This window comes from Poecile atricapillus, chromosome 2 (genome assembly GCF_030490865.1).
Source record: "Poecile atricapillus isolate bPoeAtr1 chromosome 2, bPoeAtr1.hap1, whole genome shotgun sequence".
Classification (NCBI taxonomy): Eukaryota; Metazoa; Chordata; class Aves; order Passeriformes; family Paridae; genus Poecile; species Poecile atricapillus.
Genome location: NC_081250.1, coordinates 148,325,181 through 148,344,795, shown reverse-complemented (window position 1 = coordinate 148,344,795; position 19,615 = coordinate 148,325,181). Strand labels below are relative to the sequence as shown.

The 19,615-nt window shown below is 38.3% G+C and overlaps 1 protein-coding gene across 1 annotated transcript in view; it reads left to right on the top strand.

The window, feature by feature from the left end:
- The window catches only part of FAM135B (family with sequence similarity 135 member B), a 122,313-nt gene that overhangs the window by 23,280 nt on the left and 79,418 nt on the right, over window positions 1-19,615 (top strand). The window contains exon 2 of the mRNA XM_058832484.1: window positions 2,330-2,409. Coding sequence (XP_058688467.1) covers window positions 2,330-2,409 — 80 coding nt within the window. The remainder of the gene's footprint in view (window positions 1-2,329; window positions 2,410-19,615) is intronic.

The following is a 19,615-nucleotide window of genomic DNA, read 5'->3' as shown; positions in this document are numbered from 1 at the left end:
TTTATTTTAATGTCTGGGTTTGTTTCTAACTACCCAACTGTGAATGAATTAAATTAATTTTCCAGAAGTTGAATCAATTTTGCCAGTGGCAGTAACTGGTAAGCTGTCTCCCTGTCTTTATCCCATACTATTTTTCAGCCTATTTTCTCCTGCTGTTCTGTTGATGAGGGGGAGGGAGAGTGGATGTGGTTGGGAATTTGGCTGTTAGCCAAGGATAACCCACCACAATTCTAAGCAGCAAAAATCTAAAAAGAAGTGGCCAGACAGTTACAGAATATTATTCTTTGGAGCTGGTCCAGTGGAATGGGCACGTGGTAAATCTTAAATATCTGCATATGGAGGAGTGTCCTCTTACACTAATGTGTAATACCACTTTAATACCCTGTTACAGGTTTTTGGAAGTTATTAGATTTTATGAGTAGTCCCCTCAGAGTATTTTTGTTAGTAAAAAAATTATATTGCATAAAACTATAATGAAAATTCAAAGAGTCTTAAGACATCATTCTTGTACTTGCTTTAGAAAAAAATCAGGATCAATAACATCAATTAAAAACTCCTGCATAGTGCAAGAACAGCATAATGGAGAAAAAGATCAGGCAGCTTAGACTTGGTTGCTGTTATGTTTAACTAGATACTGTGTGTATTTAGAATATGAGCTGCTTTTATTTTCTTTTCTGAGAACTAACATGTAAACAGGGAGTTTTCATGCCCAAGATCTTGACTGAAACAGATACCTCGGAATGTAAAAGGTTGTGCTGGGATTATATCCCAGTTGGGAAGGAGCTGCCAGCTGAAGCAGGTAGAGTTACATGGGCTTTCAGCTGTGAAGGACATGGCACAATTGCTTCTGGAGTGGTGCTTTAGTTTTGCTTTGTTTTGTTTTCTCCCCATCAAACTTCTCTCTTCAACAATTACCCTCAGAAAGACAGATCTAGTTCATTCACTATTACACACTTAGCAAAGATTTTATTGGTAATTGTGTCAGATGTTAATACAGGAATTCACAGAAAACTTGGTGTTTTCATAAAGTTGCAGAATGGTTCAGGTTGGAAAAGACTTCTGCATTTAGAGGCTAGGACAAAAATCAGGCCAAAACTATCTGCAAATACTAGTGTGTTAAAGGAATTTATAAACAGAGACCAAAGGAGGGAAAATACAGAGAGAGACTGGCACCAACATGGTGTTACAGTGGGAGGTCTGCAAAGAGGTGGAGGTAGCCTGAATTACAAAATCCTGGATTGGGACTGTTCTGAACACTGCCTCATATTCCTCATCCGTGGGAGTGGTGATGAAGGAAGACCAGGATGAGTTTTTCCCTGTTTAGACTGAGCTCATATTTTGGGGACTGGAACAGGCTCCCCAGGGAAGTGGTTCCAGCACCAAACCTGCCAGAGTTCAAGAAGAGTTTAGACAATTCTCCCAGACACATGGAGGGATTTTTGGGGTCAACTGTGCAGGGCCAGAAGTTGGCCTTGATGATCCTTGTGGTTCTCTTCTAATTCAGGATATTCTATGATTCTATGTGTAACTTAAACCAGTGAAATTGCAGATGTTTTCTTTTTCTTTCTTCCTTCACCTGATGCAGGGATCCCCTATGGGATAGAAAACAACCAGAATACAGCTGGTTTAGATATGATTAACAGAATCACAGACTGGCAGGGACCACAGTGGGCCATCTGATCCACCCTCCCTGCTCAAGCAGGGTCACCCCAGGGTCACATGGCACAGGATTGTGTCCAGACTGTTCTGGAATATCTCCAGTGAGATATCTCCACACCTTCGCTGGGCAAATAATTAATGCCAACATTTTACTGATAAAGTAGAATCAACATAGAACAGCAGAGTGATAACTACTATGCATAATTTGAATGTTCTTAGATGTGAGATTAGCACTTCTGTTGTCTTTACATTGAAGTTTTTTGTTGCTTGTTTTTGTTATGGTTTTTGTTTTTTTTTGTTGTTTTTTATTTGGTTGTTTGTTTTGTATTGTTTTTTGTCACTCCTTGTCTGATCTCAGGGTCTTTTATCATGGATGTTTCTCCTTTTCCTACAGGGGGCCAAGTGCTTTTCATAGTCTTTATTCATTATTCACACATGGCCATTGTGTCCACTCCGCCTGGTGTAAAATAGAATGGGCCAGATTCAACCCACTTTAATTAAAGCTAAAAAGCAGAAGAGAAGATCCTGAGCATGCTTGCTCTCTTGAGCCTGCTCTCTCATGCCTGTTCTCTCTTTTGAGTGCAGATGCCCAGGATGTGCTCTCAGAACTTTATCTTGGATCAAGAGGTCACTTCTCTAGCAGTGTGTAATTTTCCTCCTTTCTCTCCAGGTATTACCAGATAAGAGCTGGACTGAAGATCCCATCCAGGATTCCTCACAGGCTGTTTGCCACGATTGCAGGACAGACAGGTAAGCAGGTCCCAGAGGAATGTGAATGGCTGCAGGTGGGGTAGGATGGAGACTCTGTGTGGGGAACAGGTGAGCCTGGATTGGGATCAGGCTGGTTTTTCCTAATGATCAGTAGTTGCTCATCTCTATTTGGGTGAGGATTTGTGTGTGGTATTGGGCTTGTGTCTTCCAGAAAAGCAGAGGAAATTCTCACCATCTGGTTTGAAAGTATGTCTCTTATATGTGGCTTCTTGCTGACAATTTTCCAGTTTAATATTACTTATGTATTTAAGGTTTTCTTTTTTTTTTTCTTTTCTTTTTTTTTTTTTTTTTTAACAAATAAATAAGAGAAAAAAAATTGTTCATTTTGGAAGTCTGGTTCAATTAAAATGCAAAAGTATTAGACAAGTTTTATAAAACAGAAATAGTTATACCAAAACCTGAGAAAATCACCTAAAAAAAATCCCAAACTCAAAAGCTGAATAAAGAGATTTCCTTGGAAAATCAATGAATATATAAATAATTTAATCTAAGTTTGGAAAAACATCTTGTTGTGAAAAATCCTCAAGGAAGAAACAATATTATTTTACAACATATTCCAGTGTAATTTTCCCTTGGCATATCCAGAATCTCCTGGAGTTCCTTTGATCTCTGGAAATGTCCTCAAGTTACAGCAGTTTCTGGCATATGTAGTCTTATACTAATGAAATAACCTCCTGTGAAGGCAGCTAGAATTTTCCTTGGGGCAAAAAAAAAAACCTCAATAACAAACAATAAAAAAGCCAAACTACTCCTGTTCAGAATAATCTATATTTTATATTTACTTTTTTTTACAAAATAGTATTTTCTTCTCCCTCATACATCTTCAGCACTGAGAAACAGTGAAGATTCTTTCACTCTTCTAGAAACAATTCACGTAGACACACGGGCAGGGGAGAGGCGAGGCTGGCAGTGCAGTTACAGGATTAACAGTTGACTTTCATGGTGATAATACAATCCAGACTGGGCTCTAATAGCTTTATAGGGCTAACATCAAGACAAGGGATATTTAAGCCATTAAGGCTTTAAACAGTTTCTCCTTGGCTATCTTTGCAAGTACTTCCTAATTGATTTCATAGATCTGCAAGAGAGCATTATTTAATGGGACTGAACTTACACAGGCCATAGTGGGTTTTTTCTTCGTGCCACTGATCTCTCTCAGTATGTGGATAGCTGGGGTAGGGCTAATTCAATTGCTGTGCATGTTTCAATAAGACACTCCTATTAAAATAGCATTACAACAAAACAAGGGTGATATAAAATTGTGAATAAACTCCTACCTCACCAGCAAGAGTGACTATAAAATAAGTGGAATTCATGAGTTTGGTTTAAAGGAAGTATTTTTAATCTTTCCCTTATCGGGTTCATAGGATCTGTGAAAACTGAGAATATATTTTGGAAATGATTATGCAAATTCATGAAGTAAAATTTGTGAATATATGCAGTAATAAAATATATAAAATATGTAAGTATATAAAATAAATAAGAGGCAGTATTTATCTTCCAGTGCACGTGGCTTTTTATTTTTATTAAACATACAGGATTTACAATAAAACCTTGGGAACTGACAGCATTAGCAGTGTTTGCTTCCCACTAAATGTTTTCAGCAACAGAGGCAAAAATCCCCATAGTTTGCAGTAATTCAGCAGAGGGAAAGCTGAAGTCTGTTCTAGGTGGTCCCTTGGTGGTGACCAGGTGTGCAGGAGGAACTCCATCCATGGCACGGGACTGACAGGTTGTACAGGGAGCCTTGGTCACCTACTACATGGTGCACAGTTTATCCATATCCTGGGTAAAATGTAGGAATTTAGGAAGAGAATGGGCTGTGTGTCTCAGTCAAATGACAGGAGAGCTGTGCTGGAGCCCAGGAGCCCCTGTGCTGTGGTCACTTATGTCCCCAGTACTGACCATTAGCTTGTGTTGACTCAGGGTGCATGAACAGGAATATGCTGTGAACATAGAAATATTCATAAAAACACACATTTCATTCATACTCCCAAGCATTTTTAGCAAGGTGTGTTTCCCTAAAGACAAGACAAGACTGGTATCTGGGGACTTTTCACAGAAACATGCAATCATAAAATTTGGAAAAGATCTCCAAGGTCAAGTCCAACCTTTTGGGCTGAACACCACCTTGCCCACTAAACCATACAGTGGAGTGACACTTCTTGTTCTTTGAATACTTCCAGGGATGGTGACTCCACCACTTCCCCTGGGAGCCTGTAATACCTACCCACTCTTTCAAGGAAGAATTTTTTTTTCCTCATATTCAACCTGAAATTTCCCTTTGTCCTATCACAAGTTGTTTGGGAGAAGAGACTGACTTTCACCTCCTTTCAGGTTGTTGTAGAGAGTGATAAAGTCTCACCTGAATCTTCTTTTCTCCAGACTAAACCACTCCAGCTCCCTCATCTGCTCCTCACAGGACTTATGTTCCAGATTATGCTCCTCATTTTTTAGTAATGAAAAAGAGAGAGGGAATAAGTCTTGTTGTGCAGAGGCTTTAGTTGCTGTCATGTAGATTTTGTACCCCGTGAAATTCAGCTTCCTGTCTTTTAATAGGCACCATGACTGAAGACTGCTTTGGGCTTGTGAAGAGCAAATTGTTGCTCTCTGCTCATTCATGTGCAGCTCACAACAGCACAAACTCCATTGCCCTCAGCACCCCTCCTACAGGCCTGAGTTAATGCAGACATAGCCTGAATTAAAACCCTAGAAATGCCTTTCTGAGTGGATTTATGGGGCTTTGGGCTCTGGTGCTCTTCAGCAGCATGGCTTGTTAATGTCCCCACTGATGGTGTCTGTCTGCAGCACACAGTGGGCTGGGCCTGTGGGACCCAAGCATGAGCAGCCAGAGGAGCAGGGAAGGTGAAGATGCCATCTCACAGTTACAATTTGTATAATTAGCTCCTTGCCTGCATTGTCTTATGACCCACTAAGTGTCTACCACAAGATTGTAAGCTACTGTATAAATTTTGGGGCAAGGATTCATAGAAGTAATGACCATACGGTCATTCATTGATTTCCAGGCTACAGGTACAAGCTGAAATACTGCAGGACATTATCTTAAATATATGTATTTAAAATATTTTTTTTGCTCTTAAGCACAAAAGGTCATTCCTCAAAACACTGGGACAAAGAGCAGTGCTCAGAAACAGTTAGAATTAGCTGTTTCATCCTGATGTTCCACACTGTATGAAAGAGGGGAAAACGCAGACCAGAACAGTACAGAAGAGGACAAGTTAAAGAAGATGGTATGCATGGGATAAATATTGGCAGCATTACTGCCAACAGAGACTCGGAGGGTGAATTACAACATTGAAGATGCCTGATAAACCCAGTCTCAGAAAGAATATGAATTTTCATCTCCTCAGCTGTGTTTTGCAGTAGTCTGCACGCCACTTGAAAGCATTGCATTACTGAAATAGAATTATTCTTTAATAGTGAAAGCTGAAATTGTTTTTTTTTTGTAAGTTTTCAACCCACTATGCCTCACTCCCATGCACTGCAACCAGCAATACTCATTTGCTATCAGTTTGCCTACTTGTTTACCTTAAAGGCCAAGGAAATGCTTTTCTGGGTGAAAATTAAGGAAAAAAAAAACCAAAAAAACAAACCATAAAATATTTTGCATGGCATATAACTAAAGAAATTACTCAAGACTTTGATTTGTGTCCTGATCTTTTTTTCTCCACACAGAAGTACCACATTAACAATTCTTGATACTCCAAATAGACAAATATTTTAGAAAACTTGACCTGAAAATGTAACTACAAATAATACGAGGTATTTAAGAAAAATTATCACTGGCTGTACTAATCTTTATTAGACCATAGAAGTCTTCCATCTAACTTTAGTAAATTAAATTGGGTTATTGTTTAAAAGTTCAGAAAGCCAAGGACAGCTAAGGAATGTGGTTCTTTCTTAATTTTTCTCATGAGAGGTAAGATACAATATTTCATAAAGTATATCATAAAAGATAAGATACAATATTTCTTCCAGACAAGTCAAGAAAAAGTAGCTGTGATTGACATTACACATTAACTCTTTATTAGTGATGCAAAATTGTGTAAAACCCACAATTTGATGTTTTTTCATAAAATGGAATTCCTGACTTTAGATGACAAGAAGGAGCACAATTTCAATTGTGGTATGCGAAGAAGAAATAAAATAGTAGGAGTATCAGAAAATCGTGGAATCATAGAATCATTTAGGTTAGAAAAGATCTCTTAAGAATGTATCCCACTATTACCCTAATACATTAAAGTCCACCACTAACCCATGTCCCTAAAAAAAAAACCACTGCTGTAACATCTGTCTAAACTGTACAAGTTCATGATAACCCACACTGAATTATTTTTCCTATAAATTAAATTATTTAAATAACATTAAGGCTGTGGCTACCTTTCACCTAAGACATACTTTGAAGGGTTATTCTCATTTCTGATCTCCATAATTAACTGTTTGTGCCTGTTTTTAATAAACAAGCAGTGATCTTAATCTATTCATTAATGTTTGACTATCTCAGAGCAGTTCCCAGTGAAGGAATTCTGCTTTGATTATTAAAGAGAAGCCTTTTCTTGTAAATGGCTTCTTAATGCACTCAAAACAAACAGTTGCAGTTAGTTGCTCATTAGACTAAGGAGAAACAGCACTGTGACTTGCAGAACAGTATGAAATTGCAGTCATTAGTTTCAATAACTTCTTGAAAGGTAATTTCTTCCTCCATTACGTGAAGGTAAGGCTACTGTTTTTGAAGTATGAAGAAAAGGGGTAGAAATTTATGCTTTAGCAAACACATGGGTTTATTTTCAAAGCTTATTAAAAGTAATCTGAAAATAAACAGGCATTTTATATATAAAATAAAGCATATCTGATAAATACAAATTATATCCAGAGGACATGTCACTGTGAGAGAAGGTGTTTTGGGGATGAGTTGTCTTAGAAAACTTCAGCTGTGAGGTCATAAGACAGGAGCCCATCCCTGGAAACATTCAAGACCAGATTGGATGTAGCCATGGTCTAGTGGAAGCTGTCATTGACCATGGCAGGGAAGCTGGAATGAGATGATCTTTAAGGTCCCTTCCAGCCCAAATCATTCTATGATTCTATGATCAGACATTTTAAGACTTGTTAATTCAAAATCTAAACATTACTAATTCCATGATATTCCTAGAGGAAAGGAGAAAGAAACAGAAAGAAAAGTGATACTTCTGTGTGCGTGTCTCGATCATCTTCCAGTCAAGGCCTTTCATAAATGCCTCAAAAATGGAAGCTGAAAAGTATTTGTGGCTACAAGATCCATTGTAGATCCTCAGCTAAGTTGGAAACCCTCAATTCCCCCGTCCAGAAGCTGGGTCAGATCACTCAGATGGAAATGGAGTCAGTCCCACAGTGCTGGAGATGCTGAACAGCATCCAACCCAAAACTGAGACCTGATCAGTGGAGAAAGCCAAAACAGGAAGGGTCTGCAAGCACCAACACACACCACAAGTCTCTTCCCCTGGACAGCCAGTCTGAAACACAAAATTTCAACATCAGTGGCCACCTGAAGGCCTGGCTGGGACAGAATCCAGCTGTTGATATACAGAGAGCCAACACAGTTCTTCTGGTGCCGGGGCCAAGGCTGAACTTCACCTTTGGGGTTAAATTGGCCATGCAGCTGCTTCAGACCTAACACTCCAGAGCTCTCTTTTCTTCCAGGTTCATTTATGTGCCTTCAATTTCCCCACACAGTGATTTTTTCTGTTTCATTCTGATGTAAATTTCAGTCTTGAAATTCCTTTAAAATCCAGCACTTCTCTAAACATTGTCACTTACACAGATTCAGTAGGTAAATTGCACCCAGACAACAGTTTTCTAGTATCCTGCATTGATGAAAAACTATGTGCTATAGTAATATCCTATGCTTTACTCAGAGATTTTTGCCACCTGAATTAATATTTACATATATGGAATACATATATGGAGTGGCAGCTACGGAGCTATATAAACACAGCAAATTAGTATTTGCTCACACAAGTTTCTGAAGAACAGAATTCTTTTCAGATATGAATTCTCTAACTAAACAAGGATTTTAGGGAACTGGCAATGAATTTAGGAACAGAAATAAACACTCTAAAAAACATAGATTCTGTTTATTTTAACAAAGCATTAAGCATTTAAGAAAGAAAACATTCTGCTGATCCCAAGAAGAACAGTTATTCCATCATCTCAATTTCAGCATGTCTGAGAAATGAACCTTGGTTTACAGAACAAATCTGTGATAAGAGACTGTATTTATGTTAGGATCCTTTGTACAAGGAAATTAATGGGACATCTTGCTTTTTATCATCACTGAATCTGTGCATGGGTAGAGAGGTAGTTTTATATAATTCTTTCCATGAGGCTAATTGAAAATGTCAAAAGGCAAGGTTAAGATAAAGGATTCGTCTCAGAAATGTGCAGCTTTAATCAAAAGTCACACTGAGGGAGAAAACATCGTGAACTTTTTGATCAAGCAATTTTAAAATTATGGTGTCTCCTTTAGAAATATAACATCTCCATTTATTCTAAATATAAATATGCTAAACATAATATTTCAAAATTAAAACAAGTCTCTTCAAACATTTAAATATGAAAATGATTATTCATTGAATGAGTTCATGCCTGAAAAATGTTGTCTTTGCACTTTACAAGTAGGCTTATTTTAGCCCTGGAGGGTCTGCATGAGTGTTCCTCTGCCAAAGAATGTGTATTTTCAACCTTCAGCAACTGAGTTTTCAAACTTCCTTTAAAGAGGATTTGCAACTCAGTACATGAGGATAAATGCAGCATATTCAACCCTGGTTTGTTGATTTTAGAACCTAAATTTTCAGAAGTCACTGTTTATTAGTATTGGTTCCATCTTTATTTATTTTTTTGCTCCGTCTGGAACACCAAAGTTTCAATAGAAAGGTGCTTGAAACTGGGATGTCAAAATGGGCAAAATAAATAACAAATCACATCCCCTGGCTCAAGTGGAAGGCATCCCCTTTGTGCTATTGCTTTTTAACTGGGAGAAAAGAGGAGCTCCCACCTCACTGCTTCATACAATTGAGGTCCATGGAACCAGATTCCTTTGTGGAGCCTTCCTACCCTCCATCAGACCAACACTCCTGCCCAGCTTGGTGTCACCTGCTCTTCTCTGCTGTCATCTTTCTGTTTGTCTAAAAGCTGCTTTTTACATTCTTTAGTTAGTTAAACTCCTACATGGATGGGACAGACATCTTTGTTGAAGGCTGTGAATCACGCCCTATTAAGAATCAAACCCTATTAAGAGATGACCTTCTATTTATGCAGATAATGCATAGGGGGTATGAGGGATTATATGAAGGAGCATGCAGCATGTCTGGAGCTGTTAGGGGGGTTCTCCAGAAACAAAATCATTTAGCATGATTACATTCTCATTTATCTCTGCCTCTTCATGTCTTACTTTCGTATTTAGCAGGTAATTCTGCAATAAAGAATTTGCTACACAACCAAGCTGATAAATAAAAAGTGTCAGCATCATCTGAAATGAAAGATTTTGGGGTCTAGTAGCAACTAAATTATTATGGTTTCAGGAAGGAGCAACTGTATTTTGTATGGGGACTGCAAGTATTTTTAAGACTTTCTTTAAAAAACCTTATGGATGGTGGATTATGTCCCAGTGTTGTGCTTAGGAAATCATCACCGATTGCTGATGTTGCAAGGAGTGATGGTTCCTTGAGAATACAGGTGGTCAGGATTTCCTAGTGACTATGGGATACAGAAAATCTTTAAAATTAGGATTTAAGTATCCTGAGATCTCTATATGACAGTTAAATGTCAGTTTAAATAACAGTTGTTAAGTAAGTCAATATTCATTCATTACAGTATAACTATGTATACTCTTACCAGCTAGAGGTGATAATGTTTTTTTTTTCCTGGGGCAGGTGCCTTGCATGATTTATAAATTTGCTTTATAACAAACCTTATTTCACCAAGCTTTCCACACCAGCAGGAAACAGTTGTCCTGTAATGATATGTTAGGCTATATTCGAAGGGTAGGCAATAATTCATCTGTAACCTGAGTTAAGGCTGTGAGATGGAAGAAGCCTTGGAAATCTGTGGCTAAGGGTAAAAATAATCTTATCCAAGAGCTGAAATCTGTGCTGTGGGTGTCTCTACCTAAGCTAATCAACCAGTCTCCCTTTATAGCCAGTGGAGAGAAACAGGTAATTTGAGGGAGTAATTTAACATATCTATTTTAAGATGAGTTGAATCACACCTATTTCTGTCCATTTACTATAAAAGAAGTTGCAGGAACTTTTGCAGAGAGACATTTTCATTGTGCTTGTAAAAGACTTGGCACAAAAAGTCTGTGATTGCAGTTTGTGCCTTCATGTATCTATGCAAATTAGGCAAGTAATAATAAAAGGTAGGAAAGGTGACACAGTCAACATAGAAAGAAAATGGTGCTCTTGTCCTTCCCAGCAAATAATAAAAGATGGCACCTTGGTTCAGGATTTTAAATAATGTTCTTGAAGATATTTTCAGGGTGAAAAAAGAGCATGAAGAAGACTCCAAAGTGAGAGGAACCGTCTTATTCTTTTCTTAGAAATTCTTTCTGGCACTAATAGAAAAAAAAGATCAACTGGATTTGGTAAAAAGTGAATTAGCATTTTCCTTCTGTAGTGGCGCTGTAATTTATTAATTGCAGATGAAATTGTGAAAGTGATCTAGTAGTTTGTTTATTTATATTTTTATATTTTGTAAGACTAAAACAATAACTCGATTTTCACCATAAATTACACAAATGAACAAAAAATATCCTGGGAAATAAAAGCTGGGTTTGAATTTTGACAAACCAGGAATTAAATCTGAGGTTCAGCAAAACATTCTCTGCTATTAACAGATCTCTAGGACATTACTCTGTGGTCAGTATCTCTGAAGCTTAATGCTATGTATGAGATGTGACCATAAATTAGAAAACTTAGAGAAATTTCTGTGCCTTCCAGTGTTTATGTGGGCCTTTTAGAGGGATTTGCTTAATTTACTGATATAGCCAAGGAATGCTGCTCAGTTTAATTTCCCATTTATATCACTGACAGGGAGTGCTCTGAAAAATTCCTGCAGTCTAGATGTTAAAACAGGGAACACAGCAGGAAAAGCTGTGTCTTATCTGTAAAATGATGGCACTGCTTCAGAGATGCAAATATTTATATAATTTAATAACCTTCCAAACATGTAAGATAAGCAAAATGAATCCAAATACCTAGAGACACACTCTTTAGCAGCTGCCTCAAAATATTCCACCTGAAGAAAAACTATGTTCCAGGTAAGGCAATGATGCCACAACAAGAGGGGAAAGTTATGGATGATTTGTGCATGAATTCTTTTATGTGCAGAAGGGGACATTTTTATTGCCCTGAAACACTCTAAGCTTAAGCCATCGAGTTTTAGCCAGTGCTTTGTGTGCAGAGCACAGCTCCAGAATGTGAATTGTGACATATCTTTGTAGAAGTATATTCAATATTAATTTTTAAAAGAGGCAGGTGGTTTGGGGTTATTGTTTTTGGGTTAGGTTTCTCCTTTGTTTCAGTTTTTCATTTTCTTTTCCATTTCCACATCAGGATTGTCCTTCTTTCTGTAAATATCTCAGTAGTGGAAAAAAACTGGAACACTCACTGCCTTTCTAGCAGCTGTAATCAGAGACATATGATGTCCACTCATGTAATTTTAATTAGTATTCATCTGCTTTTCCTTTTTCTGATTGCTAAAAGAAGTTAAAAAATTCAGATACAATCAGTTAGAGAGGGCTTTTAGCCACATAACCTAGTGAAAGATGTCCTTGTCCACAGCAATGAGGTTGGAATTAGGTGAATTTCAAAGGTACCTTCCAACTCAAACCATCCTGTAAGTCTATGATTTTACATATGAATTGCCATGGTCAGACTGAACAAAAAATATGGATTTGAATGCAGACATTTCAATTTTCTGTTTACAATTGTCTTATATACCATTAAGTGTGTGAAGAAATGTGCAAACAAATTGGTCCATATAGGTGTAAGCACTTTTGCTGGATTGAGATTTCCCTTCACGTGCTTACATTTAAATTGGATGTTTAAATTGAATAGATGGGGTGTGTGTGATGGATAAAACTGTGCTTGGATGCTCTGGTCAGCCCTGGCACTGGACCATTTGTCCCTGGGAGAAAACCCCAGTTTTGCTTTAGACTTCGTTGCTGGGATCCATTTTCACAGAGAGGGAATCTGGTTGGAATGACAGCCTTGAGCTCCTTGCTGCCTACGAGACCTGATCTTGCTCTCTCTCTAACAAAAAGATTGAGGGAATTTTCGGGAAGTCAGTGGAACTACAACAAGAAGGTAGAGGGCTCAGGTGAGTAAGACTTCAGGTTTGTGTAACATACTGAGGAACAGGGGAACAATTCACTCTCTCCATCCTCTTTAGACTCGTGTTTCCTGTTGGTGTGACACCACAGAGCCTGCAGACAGAGCTGAAACTCAGCACTTCCTTTCCTACAGATTTCACACACAGAAGTAATATCAGTATGTTTACATATTCACTTAACTACCCTTTTTGCCTTGGATTTCATACAAAGTTTTCACCCCTTTCATGAATTAACAGCAAGTTGTATCCCAGGCAGGGATTTACAATTTCTGCTGTCCTTGCACTTGCAGAAATGATGGGATGTACTTGAAGCTCAATTGCAAGCCAAATGGCTCAAACAGGGGCAGGCTTTGAGGGAACCAAACAACATTTAGTTTTTTTATTTCTTCCTTTCTCTACTGAGGATAATGTAAATTTAGGTCTGCTTTCGTAAGTCACGAGCAAACAACTTTCTCTACCCTATAAGTAACCTAATATTTGTGAATATGACCTAATCTGTCAGAAGCAGGTACTTTCCCCAGTAACTGATGTAAAGTCACTTGTAGTAAAATGCTGATTTATAACTTACAACTTATAATCCGATTGGCTTAAATGGAGCCCAGTTATTTATTAGATAAGCTGTTGTTTAAATAGCTTATCCTTTTTGATAGATTGGGGAAGAATGTTAGGAAAACCCATGGTCTCACCTTGATTTTAAATTGTGTAACTTGTAGCATAAAAATGATGCACTAAGAAACAGGAACTAAGGAAGTTCAAAATTACATACTTAGCCTTTACATACAGGTGGTAAAAGCTCACATTCTGCTGCAGATGAGGTGTAACTTATTCTTCCCCTTCCATATCTGTGTGGGAAGACATAATGAGTAGTAAAATTTGCTACCACAACCCCCTCCACTGGTAAGATCATAAAACTCCCTGAAATTACACGGCACACATTTAAATGTTCCTCCGAGGACTGCATGTAAAGTGGGGAGTTCAGTGGAGTACTCAACTCACTGCATCTTTCTGTGTCAGAGTAGAAAGTGATAAAATCGGTCTCCAGAAACTCTGAGGCATAATTTTTTTTACTCTGGTATTGCAGGCTATAACTTTGAGAGATCTATTTCACAAGAGTATTTTATGATGCTGTGGATAATTTAGAAAGTGTAATGTGACAAGAAAAGCGTGTAACTGAGGGACGGTACTCTATCTTCTGATTTTTCACTTTAAAGGAATAATATTGCACATTACCTAAGAGGTATCAGCTTCTAGTATCAAAAGCTAATATTGAAACAAAAAGCAAACAAACAAAATTAATTAGAAAGAAATCATACAGGAGGTAAACATGTTATCCCTTAAGAATAAGTCCTTCTCATTGTGTTAGAAGAAACAGCCATGAAATTGTTATATTTAGGTCCCTGAAAATTATTTCAGCATTTCTTGCTGTTACAAAAGAAACTCAACTGAAAGTATAGTGTAGAGAAGCTCGCTGCATTACTGTTATTTCATCTGGCTAAAGAACACACAAAAAAAGGAAACTGTGGGTAGTTTTTTAGTAGTTTCCCAGTGTATAGGCCCAATATCCCACATTCAGTGCTGTCACTCAAGCCAGTGAATACCAGAAGCAAAACCTCAGGAAAGAATTTAACAGAAACAAAATCCCTGAGTCTTTGTAGCACTGAGCTCCGTGTCTGTGTAGAATGTGTTGCTGGAGGAGTTGAGAACCCAGGAGGATTTACTAGTCCTTAGTTCCTATCATTGCTAGGCTCTTTTCCCCTGCTCTAAGCTCGAGCAATCAGCTTCTCTCTGTTTTAGTTTCCCCATAAGTGTAATGGGGTTAATTGTAGCTGTATCATAAGGGTACTGTGCAACTTAATTACTTAATATAAAGAGCTTTTACTTTTTTGGGATATGTGACAGTGCAGGAGGGTAGATAATTATTCATGGTTTTGAAACTTTTTTGTGGTTAGTTTACATTTAGGGAATAAAACAGCAGATCCAAAGAGGGAAATGTTTGACCTACTATTTCTACTACAGACTGGGTAATGAGTCTCAGTGATAACAGTAATCTGGGAGTCTGTTAATGTAATTAAAACCACTGACTTTCTTCTAGGTGGGAGGTTTTTAAATGTGGCTGATGTCTTAAATGGAAGTATGCTGCAACTTCATCATAGCTAATGTACCACATCCAAAATTAAGAGAAAAATTCTGCTTGTGAACATATTTTTCCCTGAACCTCTACACATTAACATGTCACAATTTACTAGTATGCATTTGGAAAATCTTCAGCAGTGAAAAAAACCCTCTGCTTTCGACAGTCTGGATACAGCCAGAGGCTCTGGAGTTTCATCAGTACTACAGTCCTTCATGGCAAGAAGTAAGGGACTGCATGGTGCTGGCTCTCAGCACTCCAGAGTGGGTGACACAGTGAGGAAGGGAAGAGAGGGCCTAGGACTTGGTCTCTTACTAGGTGTAAAGGAAAACATAAAACTACCTCTTTTACCTACCCACTAAAAGCATTACCATTCACCAACACTCCACCATGGGAGACTCCTCTGAGTCTGGTGAGTGATGGACACCTCTGGAGCCAGGTGCAGGAGATGAGTCCCATGGTGAGCACAGATGATGCAGAGCTCCCTTGGAGCTCAGGCTGACACCTCATGGTGAGGCTGCTCTGCTTCACTTGCTCCAAAATCATCAAAGCTTGGCTGCACAATTTGTGAGTATGAAACAGAGACCAGCTGAGACCAGTGCACAGTCAAGGGCTGTTCAGAGGAAAAGAATTTTAAAACTCAAACGAAAATCACTTCCCCCACCAACTTAGTTACATCCCTTCTGCACAGTAGCTGGGCAGCACATCAGCAGTTAGGTACTACTTTAGTGGAAATTTTTCTTTTTAATACCCTTTACACCTTTGGCCTGCTCTTAGTCAGATGACACCTTCCTGTTTACTGGGAAATGCTCTTCAGTTTCTGGGAAACTTGACCTTAATGCGTGTCCTGTATAGAGGAAGATGCATATTTATGTCTTCAGAAGCAACAGGGCAAAACAATTAAAATGTGGGAGGAAAACCTATTTAATTTTAAACAGCTCAGATACATTGATTTATGACATTCAGTATTTTTTCATTAACAACTACTAGGTCTTGCCTCTTCTGTATAACACTTTCCACCTGCACATCTCAGCATGTCTCATCACTGTGAGTTAACTCAGCTTTGAGGCCAAGTTCTTGTGAGGCAAACAGGAGCATTTGTCTGTACTGCCAAGCACAAAAAAAAAATAAAATAAAACATATTGAAGATCTTTAGCCTGGCTCTATCCTGATGCATTCTGTGACCTAATAAACACCTTCTCTGAGCTAACTTACCTCCTGAAAGCCTGCACTTGTGCAAAATGTCTCTTTGTCAGCACATTGCATCCTGCTCTGAGAGAAGTTTGCTGGCTGTTATCTTGGGAGTATTGGCACCATTCACTCTTGTGCAATTATTGGTATCATGCCAAGTTTATTTCCAATAATTTTCACCCCAGAAAAGCCCACACAAAACCCAGCACAGATGCTGGCCAACAATTATGTAGTTTTGTCTGCAAGCCTTCTCAGGAGATGGAAAACTGTATAACTGGAGGTCAAGTTTTATCCAGGAAAATAATGGAAACTACTGAGTGAAGTCTCCCTGAGCCTCCTCTTTTCCCCTGGATAGTGTGAGGTTTTCCAGCAGTGATGGTGCTTTGGTGAAGGTCTCAGCAAGTTCAGCCAAGTAGTGCTGAGAGTACTCCCAGTCATGGAGACTAATATCATCCAGTAATTTCCTGGATTCATCTATTTCTGTCAGCCCATCTGTTCTATCTCATCTCTTCACCTAGAAGCCGTTTACAAAGGTGAATATCACTTGGCTTAAGGTTTGAGTTTTGCATATATAGGCACATTTTCTCATGACTTTGAATCTTTGAATCATCTCTTGCCTCTCTGTCTGCTGGTCTTGGTATTGGATTCCCCATCTCAGGAGGAGGAATGTGATTTTCTCCCATGATCTTAACAATAATTACAGACTTGGTTAGTCATGGACTCAGACTGAATAGCCTAAAGCTGCAGTGCAAGCTTCCCTCCTAAGTAACCCTGGAAGGGTTTCATTCCACATGTTTGAAGGACATTTTTGGTTACAGTGATTATGTCTTAATTTCTTCAGTGATTATGTCTTAATTTCTTGACACTGATATTACAAAATAAAACAAAAGCAAAAAAAACTACAACAATAACAAAACACCCCCCCCCCAAAAAAAAAAATAAAAAAAAAATCAACTTTGTTGCTTGCCCTTCCTGTGACCAAAATCAGATAGACCCCATCCTAAAAAATTTTGATCAAGACTAGTGGGTACTACCAAAGGGCAGTGCTGATATGAGGTGGATCTGGGGAACCTCATCAGTAATCTCTAAGATATATGTGGAACTCAGTATTTCAGTTTTCCCCATGTGACCTTCCCAAAAATATCAAAGGTTATTTCCTCCTGTCTTGGGCAGTAAAAAGTAGTGTAATAACACCATTGAAACACTAATAAAGTAGTGTTATATTTGTGGGAGATGAAAAATCTGTGGTATAAATAACACAATAAGGGTTTCTGTGTTACTAGATAGAATAATATTTGATTGAAAATACACTCACCAGAGTTCAGCGGCTCAAGGCTTAGGTTGGAAGACACTACAAAGGATCTCTAACAGGATCCAAGGAAAGACTGTGTGGTTCTGTCCTAATGTTACACACAGGAAGCAAAAACAGAGGTTTAGATTTCTACATTGAATTTCTCTTTTTTGAGCATTACAATTGGAAGGTTAGGGGTTTTAATTTCTTTTTTTTTTTAATTGAGTTTTAGGTTTTAATGAGATGAAATTAAACTTCAGGGTTTTTTTTTATTTTTATTTTTTTATTTCCAGTGGTAGAAGTTTCTACAATGTTAGGAAGAGAAGAGGAGAAAAAGGAGTTCATACTGTTGCTGAACTATGAAGTGTGACTTCTATTTCCTGCTGTCCAACAGGCTTCCTCTCCAATGTTAGGCATTTAGATTCAGGTCTTCAATATCCCTCAAAGGTCTAATTTACATTGACTTTAATTGAATATTCCTGAGGAAACAGATCCTCAAGTCAAGCCCTTCCTCAGTTTCCCACCTGCAAAAGAGACATGAACAGTAACTACAATTAGCATTGTGAGGGGTAAAGGTGGAAAATTCACACTGTGAGGATGTGGTGGATGTTATAAAAATATTCATGCAATACATTGCCTCTAAGCCATTCAGAAAATTTGGAGGCTTTCATGTTATGTCAAAGAGATTTAGTATAGAATATTGGTCACTGTTTACATTGACAGTGCCTGGTTTTGGCAGCTGTTAGCAGCAACAGGAAATTGAATGACTACACACAATGAAGGGAACACTTTGAATATCATCTGGAAGTGGTATTTCATCCATTTATTGTTGTCCTTTTGGGATAAAGAGGAAAGCCCATTTAAAATTTTCCTTTTTTATTTTTTTCTTTGTCTGGGTAAGCAGTTCTTTTCCCAGATTGAAATGAAAGGTTTCCAGTGTTTTTCTTCTTTTTAATTGTGAGCCAAGTGGAACCAATGGAAGTTATCAGGAACTTCACCTTCATTTACATAATTGCTATGTGGAATGGGAAATTGGCTTATGCAAGGACCCTGAGACTCATTAGTGACAAGCATCTTTAGGAGAGGGAGGGCTCCCTGCTTTAGTGTTCAGCTGAAGGTTGTGGGGGTGTCTGAGGAGATACATTCCCTTTAGCCAGCCAGCTAATGAAAACTCCAGTGAATTGTATGGAATTGAGTGTTTGCCTGTTCCTCTGAGGTCACTCGCCTGGCGAATGCAAACAAAATCCTGATGGCTTGCACAGCAAAAGAAGATGCTGAATGTATGTTTAGGGAAGTGTGGGAAGAGGTATTTTGTTTTCTTACAGGGTGATAGCCACAGATTAAATAAGTGCTTTGTAGCACTGAGTAGTGATGAAGAATTTACTCATGGGTAAAAAGGATAAAACTCTCTCCTTGTTCTTCAAGGTTTTAGGTCCATCAGCAGCCAGGGGAAAAGGGGGAATGCAGACACGAGACACCCAACCTATTCCTGCATAGGAATTTGATTGTATTCACTTACAATTCTTGATTCAAATGGCTCCTCCAACATGAGGGACAGGGTAAAATAGTGTGTTGGTGGTTTTTTGTACAAATGAGACATTATCAAATCCTGTTTTGCCAAAAAAGGTCAAGAAGGAGCAACACCTCTATGGGGATTAGTCATAACATGTTTTATACTCTACTGACTCAAACCTCACATTTAAGGCAGTGATTTTGATATCACTCCCATCCTTGCCAGTGTAATTCAGCACAGGCCAAGGGGACCTCAGCAGCATTCTTGATTTAAAAGTTCATTAACTGGAGTTAGGTGAAAAGAGAAAGGATGAGTAACAGCTGTGACTGGATGAGTTGATCAAAATGTCTTGTCTTTTCCATCAGATCCTTGTTGTTGTAAGCTTTGAGACAATCTGAGTGCAAGGTAGACCTTAATACACAACTGCTGAAAGGGAACAGCATGAAGGGAAAATCCATTCTCAGCTAGGAAGAGCTCAGCCTTACAAAATGTCTTAGATAAATGTAGCAGGAAAGAAACAAAACTATTCTAGCAGGCAGTTTTGGATTTTTTTCAGCTCTGCAGGCTTGAGTGTGAAACCATCCCTTTTTGATATATTTTGAGAGAGTTCCCAGAAGTGACCCAATGGCAAATGACTCAAGTGTGTTCTTAAGCAGGAAAGGCACAGCTG